General features: G+C 40.8%; 1 protein-coding gene across 6 annotated transcripts in view; it reads right to left on the bottom strand.

The window, feature by feature from the left end:
• Positions 1-16,098, bottom strand: part of P4HA1 (prolyl 4-hydroxylase subunit alpha 1) — a 36,003-nt gene that overhangs the window by 14,937 nt on the left and 4,968 nt on the right. For 3 of the 6 annotated variants that reach the window (XM_064464593.1, XM_064464591.1, XM_064464595.1), the window contains exons 2-9: positions 13,710-13,826; positions 12,724-12,820; positions 10,171-10,322; positions 7,699-7,836; positions 4,928-5,167; positions 3,489-3,679; positions 2,788-2,964; positions 10-80 (exon numbers count right to left, since the gene is read on the bottom strand). In XM_064464593.1, the coding sequence (XP_064320663.1) occupies positions 10-80; positions 2,788-2,964; positions 3,489-3,679; positions 4,928-5,167; positions 7,699-7,836; positions 10,171-10,322; positions 12,724-12,820; positions 13,710-13,797 (1,154 nt within the window). In that variant the 5' untranslated portion in view covers positions 13,798-13,826. The remainder of the gene's footprint in view (positions 1-9; positions 81-2,787; positions 2,965-3,488; positions 3,680-4,927; positions 5,168-7,698; positions 7,837-10,170; positions 10,323-12,723; positions 12,821-13,709; positions 13,827-16,098) is intronic. The other 3 variants (XM_064464594.1, XM_064464592.1, XM_064464596.1) reach the window with 1 other exon arrangement.

Below are 16,098 nucleotides of genomic sequence, written 5' to 3'. Positions count from 1 at the left end.
CTCTCTTACCTTTTGCTAATTCTGTAATGTGCCGTCTCCAAGGCTCCTGTTATGGGGTTTGAAATGGTGGCTCGCCTCAGCTGTGAAGCGAACCATCAGAATAGTTGCATTACAAAGCACATACTGCATCACAGCAATCCGACCATTCAGAAGCCTAAGGGGAAATGTCACGCAAGCTGCCACGCAAGCCACCCGGTCACCTTTTGCTGTGGTTTTTCTTTTATGGAGGGAGTGGAATCGGATAAAGCAGTGATGGGGAAAGAGGGGGAGTCTCCAGTTTCACTAAAAGAGTTTTTTAGGGTTTGTTTTTCTTTTGTGGTTTGTTTCTTTTTTTAAAAAAACAGAGCATTAGAGAAGATCAAGTTTTCCAGGAAGTAAAGTTTCCATTTCTGTAGCAAGAAGAACAGTCATCCAAATAAAGTAAACTAGAAGTTTTCGTTTCCTTTGTATTGCAACAACTGCTAGAAGCAGTAAAGTATTATGGCACATGTATAATTGGTCCTTTGTTAGCACTTGTCCTGTGCACATGAGATGAGTTTTGCAGTTAAATTGAATCCAGGCAATATTGCGATCTTGTATAAGCAAAAGATGAATAAAACCCTATCCTTCTGATTCTGTCTGTACCAAAAGCACCACTCAAGTCAACTCTTTTACCACTGTCACTGCTAACAAACTAATTGCTTAGTCCATGGACACATTTACACTGTATTCCCCATGTTACATGGAGTGAGAACTCTTGTTTCAAGGCCTTCCTTTCCCTCCACTGCAATCCATTTACTTGATGCCATCCCATATACGTCAGTACTCCAAGAACTTTCTCTACACCCTTTAACTTTCTTTATGTATTATCTGACACTCTCCATCATTCATAACTGGAAATGTTGGGTTGCAGAGCCCAAGTTCTGCAAGAGGCACAAAATGGCACACCAAGTCCAAACAATTATAAGTATTTTTCTATTCTTAAAATAAACTAAGTAAATCAAGGCCTTTCCACAGCTACTAACAAGAAAAGGTACTGGGAGCTCTTCATATGCTGCCTCTCCTCTCATCCCATGCAGACATGTAAGAATCAAGGTACAAACTCTGATTCCAGCGAGACTCCCAAAGCCGAATAGTAAGGCTTCCTTACTCCTGCTGGCTTATGCCACCAGAGCATCAGAAGGCTAGGCACAGAACAGATAGCACTGTCTTCCAAGAAGCAGCGTCCCGAGCATCAGGAAGGAGATGACCTTTCAGTCTCAAAACACACAATCCTCTTGCTACGCTCGTTACTGAACCCTGCAAGGCCTCGGCCGTAGGAAATACATGAGATGCTAATGGCACACGGATGCTTCTACATTAATAAGCTACATGAATCTGCAAGTCTTTACCACGAGCCAAATATTTGATAGGAAGACAATTATCTCAGCAAGTTTAAAAGTTAAAATAGCAACATTTCAGAGATCCATATAAATAAGTGCTAAGGCTTATTTCTACTCCATAAAGAAGTGATTTGGTCATATTCCACAGACATAATGCCAGAACTTCTGCAGCAGCCACAGGGCTTAATCATCAACAGTCAATCATGGCTCTGATTTTTAGACCTGCAGCAAGGCTGCCTGACAGGAGAGCAGGAAGAGATATTTTACAGGTAAGTGAAGAGAATTGCTTGTACTTCCTGCTTTTACAGTTCAGAACGTTATCTCAGAAATACAACGCATCAGCCTTCAGGAAGCTTTAAAATCGCTACCTAGTACCCAGCGCAGTGGCCAAGGACAGCCTCATCCTCAATGCACCCATGTATAACCCACAGTTGGCTTACTGTGCAGCAGACCAAGACAACCGTTTGTCCTATACTTAATGCACTTATCCCCCAGTCTCTATTTGCTCAGCCCTCTCTGGATGAAAAGCCATTTAGGCCTAAAACAAAGCAAAAAAGCATGAAAATTCTATTTCCACAAGTTCAAATCTTATTTTAGAAGTAAATGGTAATTGATGGAAAAATAAAGCAGTTTCACTAACTACACCTTCAATGCACATCTTGAGATGCAGACTTGCACCAACTGGGCACAGAAGGCAATTCCATCGGGTTGCTGTTTGCCTTGGACACCCCTGTTTACTCTGACAGTTGAGCTGCCCTGCATTACTCTGTGTTCAGAAACAAGAAGGTTGGAATCCAGTTTCTGAAATAGGATGTGATGAGCTGGCATTGTCAATAAGAAGCTGAGTACCACTGATTAAGTACTGCCCTCTTAAAACTCTTTCATCTGCAGGCAACTTCAAGGCCTGGGAGACAGAAGTCAGTTTTATAATGAACAGAGAATGCAACCATTCATTCTTGTCTGTAAGACAACAATGTGGAATTCCAGGACCAGAGGAATGACTGCCTTTCCCTAGACGGCACTCTTCTCCGTGTCACAACTTTGACAAATACAGACTTAAAGAAAAAAACAAAACAGAAAACCAGACAAAAACCAGATGACAGGTATGCTTCAAGGCAACCTAGCTGCAGTACATTTGTTTTCTGTTGGACAACATTCCCCTTATCTGAAACAGCATGCACCAAAACTGTGTTGGCCAGAGGAGTCTGGCAATCCTGCACTGCTGTCACCTGGCTCTCTTAATTACACAGAACTTACAGCTGTCTCCTTCAAAGAATGTGTCACCAAGAGCTACATGGTGAGAAAAGCAACGTGTGAGCACACTGCACACACATCTGCATTCAAGAGGAGACAGAATCGCACACGTTCACACAGAAAACTACACAGGAAATTTAATATTCCAAAAGACGAAGTGTAAGGCATTTACCCTTGGCTTTGCTAGTTCTTTCACAGTCTCGATCTCTTCATCGGAGATGATGTCAAGGAAGCGAACAATCCGAGGTTTGTCCCACTCGTCTTCCTGCTTGACAGGGCCCAGAATGTATCTAGGATTCCTGTTTCCGTCATAATAGCGGCAGAAGAGTCTTTTTTGTCTCCGAGGAGTCTGAAAGCAAGGCGGAGCAAGAGATAATCAGAGAACTTCCATATGACATTAATATCTCTAAGAAAGAGAAGACGTCCTGAGAACAAGAGATGGGAATGATTCACCTTCACTACCTTAATGTGATGTTACAATTTAGAGCGATGCTTTAAGTTTGAGGAATTAGTACGTTCAGCACATTAATGTTACTCTGTAATACTGCAACAAGCAGTACTTTACACGGTCCTGTTAAAAATAATTTTATCACAAAACCCACCCTCATTCAATTCCATATGTAAACCTAGGCTTCCCGCATCCTTGTTCAATTAATTACGTAGCACATCCAAGTTAGTCAGCAGCACCTGTGGCGGTATTACTTTGCCTACTGGACAGCACGAAATGGGGAAGAAATCCAACACATGCTAATCCTCAGTTCTACACACTCAGCCAACTGCTGTAACAACTTCCTTGCTTTCACACCACAAATTCTTGACATTGTTTTGTTACGGTCAGTTACATACATTTGAAAACAGTCTACTCCACTTTACCATTTTGAGACCCTCCCCACGGCACAGCATTTCGTACTTCCTTCTCTCGGGCAGGTAATCCTTTTTCTTAACCTCTGTTTCCTTCTCCATCTGGTCTTCTGAATCCGTACTGGACTTATTTGCTTCTTTTTCTTTAGCCATGATATATTCAAAATATTTCATGTTCCCATTTGCTCTTTGGTGTTCAGGATCTATTTGCAAAAAAAGAGAATTATCACTGGCAAGTTTCCAACCTGTGAGGAAGTATCCAGAGAGAGAATGAAAAAAACCCACACACACCAAAACCAACAACACCAAACCCCCAATCAACAAAACCACCCCACCAAAACACACAGATGCACACTACTGCTCCTCCAACAGAAATCAGGAGCATCTATACTCTGGTTTGAGAGCATTCACAGGACAGCTAAAACTCCAAGCTAAACTGGAAGCGACATTAGTCTGCAGCACGCACATATCCTTACTCATCTGAAGGAAAACACACAAGGAGCTTTCAGAGCTAAGCTCAACTCATTCACAGTTAAGAAAGTGCTTACTGTGAGGCCAGGATCCTCAGCAGGCACAGGGGTCCAAGCATTAAAAGCGTTTGTCTATTCCAGCCAATCTCACCAGAGAGGCAGACACAAGGGAATGGTAAAGGGAGAGAGCTGGGAGAGCATAACTGGCTTTAAACCTTAAAACCTCCATGGTGGGAATTAAGATTTCTGGTGACAAAGCTTTTAATAACCTTCACTAAACCTACAGAATTTGCTTCAGTTCATTAAGAAATGGTTCTCGCTAAACCTTTGCTATATTAGGTTTAGTTCTGAACTTCCCATGGCATCCTTTACAGAGTCAATCAGTGGAATATTTACAGAAGCATAAATACTTTTCATATTTCATAAATAGACAGAATCTTAGCTCCCTGTATTGCAATCTGTATTTCTTATTTTCCCAATATTTTAATATCAAGTACGCTTAATTTGCCTTTAAATAATCTGCAGAGATTTTGGTATCACCAAGTCAGTTTCAATTTCATTAATTTTCTTCTTGTCTATACCTAATGGGAAGTAATCTCAACACAGGAAAGGAAGATGTAGTAAGAGGACCAATTTCAGGAAGTAATGACTAAGGCAGGTAAGAGGTTACAAGCCAGAGACAGGAGGCAGAAAATACTTTGACAGAAAGAAGCAGCCCTTAACCATGACACTTTCCAACATAGCAGTTGAGACTGTAATTGTCCATCTAAAAACACAGTAGCACAATATGATTTATGATAATACAAGTCTCATTTTACTGAAAACTACACATCAAAATGTTAACGGTAATATCAGTAACAATCAATTTTAAAAACCCATATACATGTCAGAATGCAGGCAAGACTACACTCGGTGCAAATGCATAGCTAGCACCTGCTCGAACACAGTGAGACTGTGGTGAGCTGCAGATCTCTCACATACCCAGTTCCAGAAGGCGTTTGGTGAGTGTCATGGCTTTGCCCAGATCCCCCTGCTGATACACAGCATAACTCAGGTAGTCCAGAATGTAGACTTTATCTGCCGAAGACACTTCTCCCTCATCCAGCTGTTTCAGAGCTTGTTCCATCCAGAGCTCAGTGTGGTAGTAATCAGCTTCAGTGTAGGCAATCTTTCCCAGCTCAAAGCAATCTTCAGCTGTTAAAAAGGATTTGTGCTTCACACCTGTGTTTAAAAGAAAACAAACCACAAACAGAGTTGACAGAGAATTCCAACCAGTCTTCAAAGTAACATTCCATTATTTCTTACTCTTCACAGAACAGTTTATTTCTGTTCTTCAGCCTCTCCCTTCTGTGGTGTCTATTTGTTGAAGATTCAGTTTAAGTATCTAAAGCCTGTAAACCCTTGGCAGTACACACAAGCGGTTAGATGCAGTTTTCCACTGCCAGAACACCAACAACTAGCTAAATGTCTTTACCATTAGTGGAAAATAAAATAAAATAAACCTTCCTTCTTCAAAACCTCAAAGACTTTGAGCAAGAGCAATAGTAAGCCAGATACGAAGTTTCAGAAATCTGTTTTCAAAGACACTGCATTATCGCTTTCAAAATGTTACTGAAGCACATCTTGTTAGCGACAATTTAGTGGGGGAGGAAAAAGAAAACAGTCAGTCAGTAAATTCCCAGCTGCTCAAGATTTTTTTGAAGTCATTTTTAGAAACATCTGAAGAGACCTCCAAAAGATTAAAGCAGTAGTAAGCAAATTACAGACTCCTATTTTTGCCACTAAATTAAGGCCCAATGAAAAACCAAATTTAATCTTGTAAAAAGGAAACAGGACTGCCAGTTTTACGGTCAAAATTATATTCCCAATTCATCTTAATACATCCTGAATTTCTAATAGCAGCTCCCACAGCTGGGTTCAAAAGGGAATTCTTCTTCTGTTGAAGGCATGCCTTAGGAGATTAAATAGCTGAAGAGACAGTCCATGAATTGCAGTATCCCGCAGAAAAACTTCATTTCTGCTCACTAATTAAACCCCTTATAGTCCATCCTGCGATGGCCAGTGATTTTGGTTTTCTGAGCCTGAAGCTGCAAACTAAAAATCACACAAAGATTAGGGAATTGGATGCAGTGGCGGTGGAGTGCTCTCAGACAGAGAGATCCTCTGGAATGGGTAACAGGTGTCAGGGCCACAGCCTGGTACATTTAGGAGCAATGCAACATCCACAAGTGAAGAGGCAACTCTTAAACAGGGTGTTTAAGACAATCAAATAGGGTTGATAGTTGATAAAGAAACAGCACAGCCTCTAATGCAGGAAATAAAAGTAATAAGCACTATGACAGTAGTTAAGATTCTGATCAAAACTTGGCAACCTGGCCAAACAGAAACTCCCTGGGAAGGGAGCCAAGGAGCACAAACAAGTGACTGCATGGGATGTTCCTCTCTGGACCTCTGAAGAGACCAACCTATTTCCTTGTATACTCCAGAAGTTTCAGGTTCTGCAATTACACTCTATTACACACAGTCTGGACAGCTTATTCTTTCAAAAGAAGCAATAAACTACAGTCCACCCAAAGCACTTGTCTTGTATTTTTGTGCTGTTTTAAGAAAACAATAATGAACTGCTTATTGCATTAGAACAAATCTGTAGGTCTTTGAGACAGTCTTGAACAAAACCCAAAAACGAGGTTATACATCATAACATATAAAGCCAATTACCCTTAATTTTATTAGGCATCCGACCACAATGAGTGCTTGCAAAAACACAGATGGATTGTACAGAGTTGATTTTTTGCCACTTGGCACAGTACTATTTTCCAACAGAGGAAACAAGGAACACTCAGCAGAGAAAAATTCTTCTAACAAGACAGAAGTGTCTCTTCTCCTGCATATAAACCTGTTAAAGATCACCTCAGGTAATGCCACATAAGCTCAAGCCTGCGTATGTGCACTGTCTTTTGTTTATACACTCCATGAAGTTTATGCTCAAAGAAACTTCAGTCGCTCCCAATCCGAAAGGTCCACCTTATCCATGAGAGGGAAAGGGACAATACATGATAGAACTGTTTTGTTGAAGTGCATTATAATGCGCAATAAAAATAGGTGTCTGCCAGTACATGACTACTTCAACACAAGGAAAATCCTCTCCCAGGCAAGATTTTATTGCTAATGATTTTTTATTAAAAACTATTACCACTATGTGACCTTACCATAACCAGGAAATGCAGACTTCAACTAAAAAGAAATTTTCAAGTTCTAGCACAGGCAGAAAACCAACATGTGAGTAGAGTGAGGAGAATGACAGGACAAAGGAGAGTCTCAGTTCAGAAAGAAACTTGCATTGTGTGCAGTGTGTTTTACCCACACGCACTCAGGCAGCATGCTGGCAGAAGAAAGCCCACCGGGCAGGGAAGCACAGTGGATGCAGTTTCCAACAGAACCATCACAGCAACAGACCCAACAACATGCCAGAGCAGGTCAGCTCTTCCTGGGTTCCTCTTCACCAGCACAGCCTGAAGCAACAGGTGGTTCTCTCTTGAGGCATGGCAGAATTAACACTGACACCTACACCAACCTATAGTCAACAACCCAAATCACGCCACTGTTCATAAATTATTAGTTACCTCAAATATATTCCTATTGTTACCTTCACACTTCAGAGTTAAACAAGACAGAACAGAGTCAAACAATTTGTAATCAAGACATTTAGTAAAAGTTCACAGCGCCTTCTGATAATAACACCAATGACTTACCTGGAAGATTCCCTCTTGAGAGGGTGTCTGTATCCAAATTATACGTGTCTTGAAGCCGCAACAGGGCTTTTGCTGCACCAGTCTGATCTTCATCATTTGGGAAAAACTGCCGCTGGATAGTCATGTTGGAGATAAAGCCTGGGAAGACAGGGAAACATTTTGCCTCCTTTGTCCCAGGAATGCTACAAACTATGCAGGAAGTTTTCCCCTCGCTACTCCAGGGAAAGCTAGCATTTCAGGAAAGGCCATTAAGTCAGGAAGAGCTATAAGCCCTGCAGAGCACGAGTGAACACCACAAGTTTGTTTCTGAAGGACAGGAGCACTCCTTTGGTTTCACACAGAAACTATTTTTGTCTGAAGAGGGTAAAATAAAGTTACACAGAACAAAAAGATCACCCCAACATGGAGGACGTTACAGATAATATATTGGTAGTTTTTGCAACCAGTCCACTCAATCAGCCTTCCATTTAGTAACATAGAATTTAAAAATAATTTAGAAAGGAAAACAATAGTGCTAGGAATAGCAGTGTAAAGATTAAGGCTGGTCAATAAAAAGCTTAAAACCAAAACCACTGATGTCTAACTGCAAACAGCTTTTGACCAGACTTTATGCAACTAAGCAGCCACTATGAACCTAGCTGCTTTCTGCGGAAACTTGAGAAACACAGAAAGTTGAAAAGGTTTCTCAAGATCCACCTTCACACAACTCTGAATGGAACTCATGGCACATGTTGAAAACTTAGCATTTCAAGTTGTTCTATTTTTTTGTGACAAGAAAGCAAAGGAACAATAAAAAAGGAAAACTTGGGGGCTTTTTAAAGAAGCACCAGGGTGATGTTTATGGAACAGAAGACAACAAGGTTCCATAAAGTAAAAAAATAATTCTCTCTAGGAACTGTTCCCTAGTCATTAGCGTTGCACATAATCGTCTCCCCCATTATGAAAGGTTCCTACTCCTCTCTGGTGAACACACACAACCACTGCTACTGACAGTACTTGAAAGGTGCTCCTGTAGAGCTAGTGCATTATCCTCTCTTCAGTAGGAGAGCTGATGCTATTTTCCCACTTCTGCACAGTCAAGAGGCTCATGGGCTGCTTGCACTGATGGGGGAAACTGAACTCCAGAAAGCCAGGAGGGCAGCCGCAGCATCCTGGTACATGCAGTCACCAAAAGGAACAGCATCAGTGTCTGCCACAAGGACCCCAGTTTGAACAAACTGACAGCCTGGCATTTTCAGAAAAGTAACTTATCTACTCAACGAACTCTTTCATCCCAGAAGCACAACAAGCTTTACGGTGTTAACTAAGGACAGTGCCAATATAATGTTTGTTATGCTCATCTAATATCCACCAGTAGAAAACTAAGCAGTGTGACCCAAAACCAGACAAAACACAGCTACAAAACCATCCAAAAAATAATGAACTGGCCAAATTTGACATTTTTGCCACACTTTAGTAGTCCTTTTTAACTGCTAATTTAGTTCAGACCTGCTAACACTATCAGTTTATGGAAAGGTATTGCTGATTTAAAAAGATACCATACCCTTTCATTCCGTTCTATCCTTTCTTTTACTACACTATGCTTCCCCCAATGTTTTCCTTTTTCCTGACAATTTTCTTGGAACAAAACAGTCCACTTTTTATTTTGTCTTCCCCGCCCCTTAAGAAGTAGGGCTTAAGATGCACTGGTCCAGATTTCTGGCTAGCAGGTGAAGACCCTTTTCTGTTGGCATATTCAGTCCCTCACAGCAACAAGCAGGAAGCTGAACGTGCTGAATCCTTACCTGAGACTAACCCCGGGTCTTTTTGGAAAGTTCTGCTTTTTTATCATTTCTTACTACAGACCTACACCTAGTATTAGTTGTTGAGACAGATTCTAACAGGTCAAATGTAATTGTCTTGGCTTCCTTGCTGCCAAAAGTCTCTTTCGCAGTCAACTATTTTGTGTCCTGTTCCCTACTGAAGAGCTTCAACTCTTGCAGAGGAAAAGAGGCAGCAAAGTGTTCACTGCACTAATTCAGAGCAGTTCCACAAAGGCTCAGACTCTGCCAACACTCAGGTTTCCAACCATCCCACCTTACCAATGCTGGGCATATCAGCAGCAACAGCACCTGACCACATTCAAAGACGTCTTGCACTCTGAAGAGTTTTGTTCCCTTTTTTCTGTTCAGTGGAGTCACACTTAGATATGAAATTTCCTAAAATACTGGTTTGCCAGTGGGAGAGTACATGAAGCAAGGTTTAAAGTATCCAAGGAGATTCAGCTTAAACATCACAGTTTTCATCAATTTTTGTAAAGCTCAAATTATTGCACACTGACAGCGGAGTGGAAGGGTTTTGAGGATTTTTTTTTTTAATAAAAGCACCTCAAAAGCAGACTTACAAATCTAATTCAAACCATGACATATGAAAGACAGAGTCAAATAAATACAATTACAATGTGATCCTTGTTGTTCCTACAGGCACACTTACCATCTGACATGTCCTTCAGAACCAGGCTCTCCAGCTCACCCCACTCTGTGTTAAGCCGTTTCATCAACTTAAATGCATTTACAGGATGTCCCAAAAACCCCTCTGGGTCTTTTGTAGCAGTATCTGTCAGCTGATCCAATTTCTCTGCCCATCTGTAGTAAAAATACACATTCATTGAAGTCTCTTGTCGAAGTCTGCCAATGCACTATACAACTCATTTCAAGCTCTCAAAGATCTTTGCTAACAAAAAAAACCACCCCAACATAAATTGCAAGCTTTTACATTATCTATACAGAAAGCTCTCCTAGAAGGAACAAAAAAGGCCCCCCCACAGTCTTATTCCTCAGCTGCAGCCTAAATCTTATGTTCCTCTTGCAGTCTTTGTTGGAACACTGCTGAACTCCTTCCTAGAAATACCAAACGCAGCATGCCAGCAGTTCCATTATGAGTTTTCATGCAGGACTAATCAAAAACAAAGCTTTACCCGAATTTTTGATCTTTTATTTTTCCATTTCCATATGATAAGCCCCCTTCCTCCCACCACAAAACTGCCTTCCATACTCTAAGCTTGTATGAAGAAACACATAGTTCTCATGCTCTCAAATGAGGAGTCTAGATCAGTGTTCTGGTGCTACAGTTCTGACTCCACACACCCCTCTAATGCTGTCAATGACATAAGCCATTCACAACTCCAGCGCACTCTGAAACAAGCAAATCTTTCAACAATTACTGTCGTTCATCTATCGTTTTAATGGAAACATCCAAGGAGTCTGCTCCAGTCTCAAGTCAGCAAGCACATCAGTCATGCTATAAGCACCAGCGCTATGCTACTGCACGTCCGTAAGACAACCAAACTTCCCCTCTCTATCCAAAACAATGCACATCTAGAACACAGACATGCAACAACACCCTCAAAACAGGACAAATTCATGTTACAAAAGCCACACCCCCCAGAGGATATCAAACATCCACACCAACATAAAGCAAATACAAAATCCGTAGCCTGGAGGGAACACTGTACCCCAGCCAGCATTCAGCTTGTTCCAGAATTTGGTACTCCTGAATTGTTTGCTTGCTCCACCTGAGACAGGTAGACATTTACAACTGTTAAAGGTTCTGCTGTTCCCACACTGCCTTTAGTCATTTTCCTATGCTCTGACAGCCCCTGCCTGGGTTCTTGCCAGTAGCAAAGCAACTGATGGGGTTCCCTCCCAAACAGAGTGCCCAAAGCGATCCTGTGGACCAACTCCAGCTTCTAGCAAGCTGAAGATAGAAGAAACCAGTTTCAACAAATTGTGGATTCACATTGCACAGGGTCAAATCCGTCATACATTTCCCACTGCACGACTATCAAACCTAATGGGTAGCTGAAAGCCACTGCAACTATGAGCCACAACCACAAGGCCATGATTTCTTTCAAGTAGTTTCTGTTTCATAAAAGCCTCCACCGCAAGCCACCCACAAGGTGTGAGCCATCCTCCGCATTTCAGTGAATTACTAACTTTTACCAAGGTTAAGTCAACACCAGCTATGGATATCCTCTAGCCAAAGTGCAGAGCCCAACAAACTCAGGTGATGCCAACATTTTCCCAGGTTCTTCTCTCTTTCTGCAACAGTTATTTTAACTTTTCTGATCTGACAGCAGGCACCTTTAATATAACAAGAGCAGAGCTGCAATGCTTACATGATAAGCCGCATCTACACATTTTTGGATGTCCAATTGGCATGCTGCCATCTTAATTTGTAGCTGTAAAGAATGTACTTATAACATTCCAAACCTGTGAGCAATTCCAACTCTGTATTTTAAGTGATACAAATAAATTCAGTCTGACAGAAGTATCTTTATTCCTTGATGGCAGACCGTAGAACACAAAGGCTAAAATAAAATTCATGCAGCTATCTAAAAACTGTTTAAACACCCTCATGGCAGATTTATAGACATTTTTGAAAGTCAGGAAACCATCCTGTTCAGTGATACAAAAATTTTTATTTCTAGCTCTGATAAAATCTGACATATTGAGCTCTGTCCTCACACGTATAGAGCAGAGCAACATAGTAGTAGCAATAGTTAGGTTGCAAAGAAATCTTATTTTGCTTATTTTACTTTTAAATCTACATATAGCATGTAGAAAGAGACCCTGCTTTTGTAGTGGGTTATTAGTATTCCATGGTTAGCCACTCAGGAGAGACGGCCACACTTTTACATCTAGTGTATCATTCCAATTCTTGTAATGCTCATTTGAACACTTCTTGAGTTTTAGTTTCAGCTAAGCAGACTGTCATTCAAAGAACTACATTCCCTTGGGAGTTAGGTCCTAAAGTGAAGGTATCGTACAGAAAGTCGGTAGATTAGATTTCATCATTAGAAAGCTGCATAAAAAAACCCCAATGGCTCAGAGATAATAACTTAGGACAAAAACCCAGCAAAAAATGCTAGTTTAAGCTTAGCCTCAGAGGAAGAATTCCACAAATATAATCAGCCTTGGGAAGCACTTTTTACGTAAGACTGAACTCAAATTATTAACTATTAGCATTATGAAACAAGCTGCTTACTTTTTGATCTGTTCCAGCTTGCTTTCTTCTGCCTTGATGTAATCCTTCAGTGACACCACCAGGTCTTTTTCTGTATTAATTAAGTCTGTCATATGACCTAGAAAACAAATTAGTTCAGTTAGTCAAAAAGAAACCCCTGAGAACCAAGAATTGGAGGCATTCTTCCTCTTCAACTTTCTTCCCCAAAGTCCTTCTGCATTTGCTTAAATAATCTTGAAGGGGTATTTGAGTAAGGCTTCTTGCCTATTTTTTTTTCTCTGAAGGAGAAAAATCTCACATTGGACCAAGCTTGTTGCCATGGAAATTAAAGTACTATCACAGATTTATTATTAGAACTAATTTAGGATTCATTTGGAACAGGAAGTAGGTTGCAACAAAGTAATCTTTCATCCAAGCATATATAATGTAGAGCAAATAAAGACAAAGCTACAGAAATATACAAAGATTTCATGTTTGATATACAATACTAATCCAGCGGTTTATCTTTATGATTACTAGCATGACTTCAATGGGTCGTCTAACAGACTCTGTTATTAGTTAATAATTCCTTCATTTCCTGCAAGGAGGCAGCTGAACTGGTTTGTCACAAAGCGATACAGTCCACATATTCAGCTGTGCCACAGGCTGTCAGAACCCAACAGACAATACCCTGCCATACGGGTATCATTATGTACCCTCCACAGCTGTTTTGCTTGCTTCTGCATATGTGCAACGGTCCACACCAAAATTTTGTTTAAAATCCAATACCTATAAGAATACATAACAAATACAAAACCTAGCCTGGGTCAGACTAACTGGACTGACTTAACTCAAAGTATGTTTCTCCCAAAAGAAAAAGTGAATAAGTTTGTAAGAACTACTAGTAAGTGGATTTAGTTCTGTACCAATTAAAGCCTCACACACCATTAACACATTGCAGAATCAGTTTTGAGAGGCATCAATAAATTCTTTCAGCTACACAGCATATACACCACAGCATGCCTCACCAATGGAAGTGAAGAAGTCCGTATGGGCATAAGAAAAAGGCAGCAGAAGTCCAAGGGCTATGGTATACCATATCTTGTTGGATGCCATAGTTCAATAGCTGTCACCTTACCACGTACCTACAAAAGAAACACAAAGGAGGTAAAACATCCCTTTTCACCAGAGAGTTGCATCTACCTTTGAGAGGGGCAGCTTATTCTCTCAGGGCTGCCACTAGTTCCTGAGGCAGCAGAATTTAACTAACAGTTCTACTCTCAATAAGCTTGAGGAGCTCTCATGGAGGACTGACACCATTCTGCAGACTTTCTTATACATTCATCTTGTGTGGTAAGAGAAGAAAGACTAGCTTGGAGACAGAGTCTTCACAAGCACTCTTTATCTTTCCAACATCTAAGACACATTGCAGATAGAGGTGCTTCACAAAAAGTACCAAGAAACCCAAGAGCAAACACTGGAAAAACCCATAACACCAAGTAAAAATATGTATTAAGTTCACCTACCCAATGGAAAAAAGTTTCCTTTGATCAGTCAAAAAGATGCCAGAGAAATCAGTCTAAATCAAAACCCTATACAACCAGCCCACAGAGTAAGTTACTTGCACCCTTCTGCTCTTCAGGTGCCAGAATAGTGAAGCCAGCCTCTGTACCTGGTACAAAAGTTTGCTGTCAGCTGGTTCACGGTTAGTCCTTGGATAAGTCTATAGCAAGCTTACAGGCAGCACTTTCTCCCACAAGCAGCTGCCAAGCTCTCAGCCTTTCAAGATCCCAAACCCTTTTAACAGACTCAGATTTCCTTGCTATTGCATACTTTAAAAGTAATTATGCCATCTTGGAGCTTACAAGATTTACTTTTTTCTGAACATGAAAGCTTAAACTCTCATGTATTGTATCTGCTCCGAAAAATTAAAACAACCACATTACTAACAGAAACTGTTTTACAGCTCTTCCCACACCAAGATAGCTAAAAAAAAAGAAAACAAAAGAAAAAAGAAACATCACAAAGCAAGCGCAGCTACAAAGTTGCTTAGCCTGTTTAGGGAAGAAAGCAATATGCTTTTGATCAAGTTGATAGTATTGTTAGTCAGCAACATAAAACGAGGTGTGCCATTCACACAAGGCGTAAACAAAATCAGGAAAGTGCAAGAGTCACACCCAAAATAAAATCATCCCACCTAGAAGTAGAGGCATTAACAAGAAACATTCCCCTGACTCCAGAGTGCAGGATTTCTTCTCTTATTGCACCTGAAGGGTCAGGAAGCAGTTCCCTCCTTTCCTTTCCACATCTAGCACTACATGAAGAGCAGTACTTGGGTTTAGATTTACTAACTGGGCAAGCACAGTTTCACTGGCACTAACAGGAGCAACAGGAAACTTGTACGAGCCTAGAAAAGCAGCACAATCTCCAATTCTTGTAAATCATCTGAAATATGCATGACCAAAATTGAAGGGCTGAAACATTCTGACACATTCACCAGCAGAAAGTAGGTTGCAAAGTCAAAATCTGGAGGGAAGGCTGGAGCCCTGCTTTTTCCCCAGTCAGGCGCCTCAGTCTCACCAATACTCTAAATGAGGCCTGCTGCCCACAGCAGCATTCCTCACCTCATCACCTGCTCATCCCTTCCACAGGCAGCCAGGCAACCAACTAAATCAGACTATTTCAAACATAACTAATAAACCTCCCCCCAAAAAATGCTCACTTCACCCTGGTTCAGTTTTGATACAGTTTGCTACATAGCCATATAACATCCATGCCAGTACAGAAGGGTATTCTGGAGGCAGGAACCAGCAGCCAAAGACAGCAAAGGAAAGCAAAACTGTTGTTTCTGGTAGCAGCACAGGTTTAATCCATTTGCAAAACTCCAGCCCTAAACACAATGAACAGACATACAACCCTCCAGCCAGCCTGTAACACTTACCTAGTTTTCAGCATAAACAAGGGATCATGTATACACCTGTACCTCCCTCTTCTCTAAGATCAGTCTCATTAAAGAAGGGCTCTAGTTAAGTCATTGCTGTAAATTAATGGGTCACACCTGGAAGCAAGTTTCACTCTTTACTTAAAAGAAACTGTATCCACATGCTCAAGGACACTGATGTGTACTCACACCCCTATTAAAAACACTGCTCAATTAATATTTTGCTCTGCAGAAAGCCACGTACCTCCTGCTCATTCAGCACTCAAGCTAATATATCTGTGAATCAATTACAAAGCACAAACAGTTCTACTACATGATAAATATTTGCTAACATTATCAATACTCAGAATTAATCGACCTATTTGTTTACCGCACTCAGTTAAATACAAGGAAAGCTTCAGAAAGTTTACTTGTTACTATTAATCAATGTGAATCTTTTCTCCAACACAAACAAAACAAGAGCACACCAAAAGGTG

The sequence above is a fragment of the Phalacrocorax carbo genome, chromosome 13, assembly GCF_963921805.1.
Source record: "Phalacrocorax carbo chromosome 13, bPhaCar2.1, whole genome shotgun sequence".
Taxonomy (NCBI): domain Eukaryota; kingdom Metazoa; phylum Chordata; class Aves; order Suliformes; family Phalacrocoracidae; genus Phalacrocorax; species Phalacrocorax carbo.
Note: the sequence above shows the minus strand (reverse complement) of the source record. Positions and strands in the feature narration are given on the sequence as shown.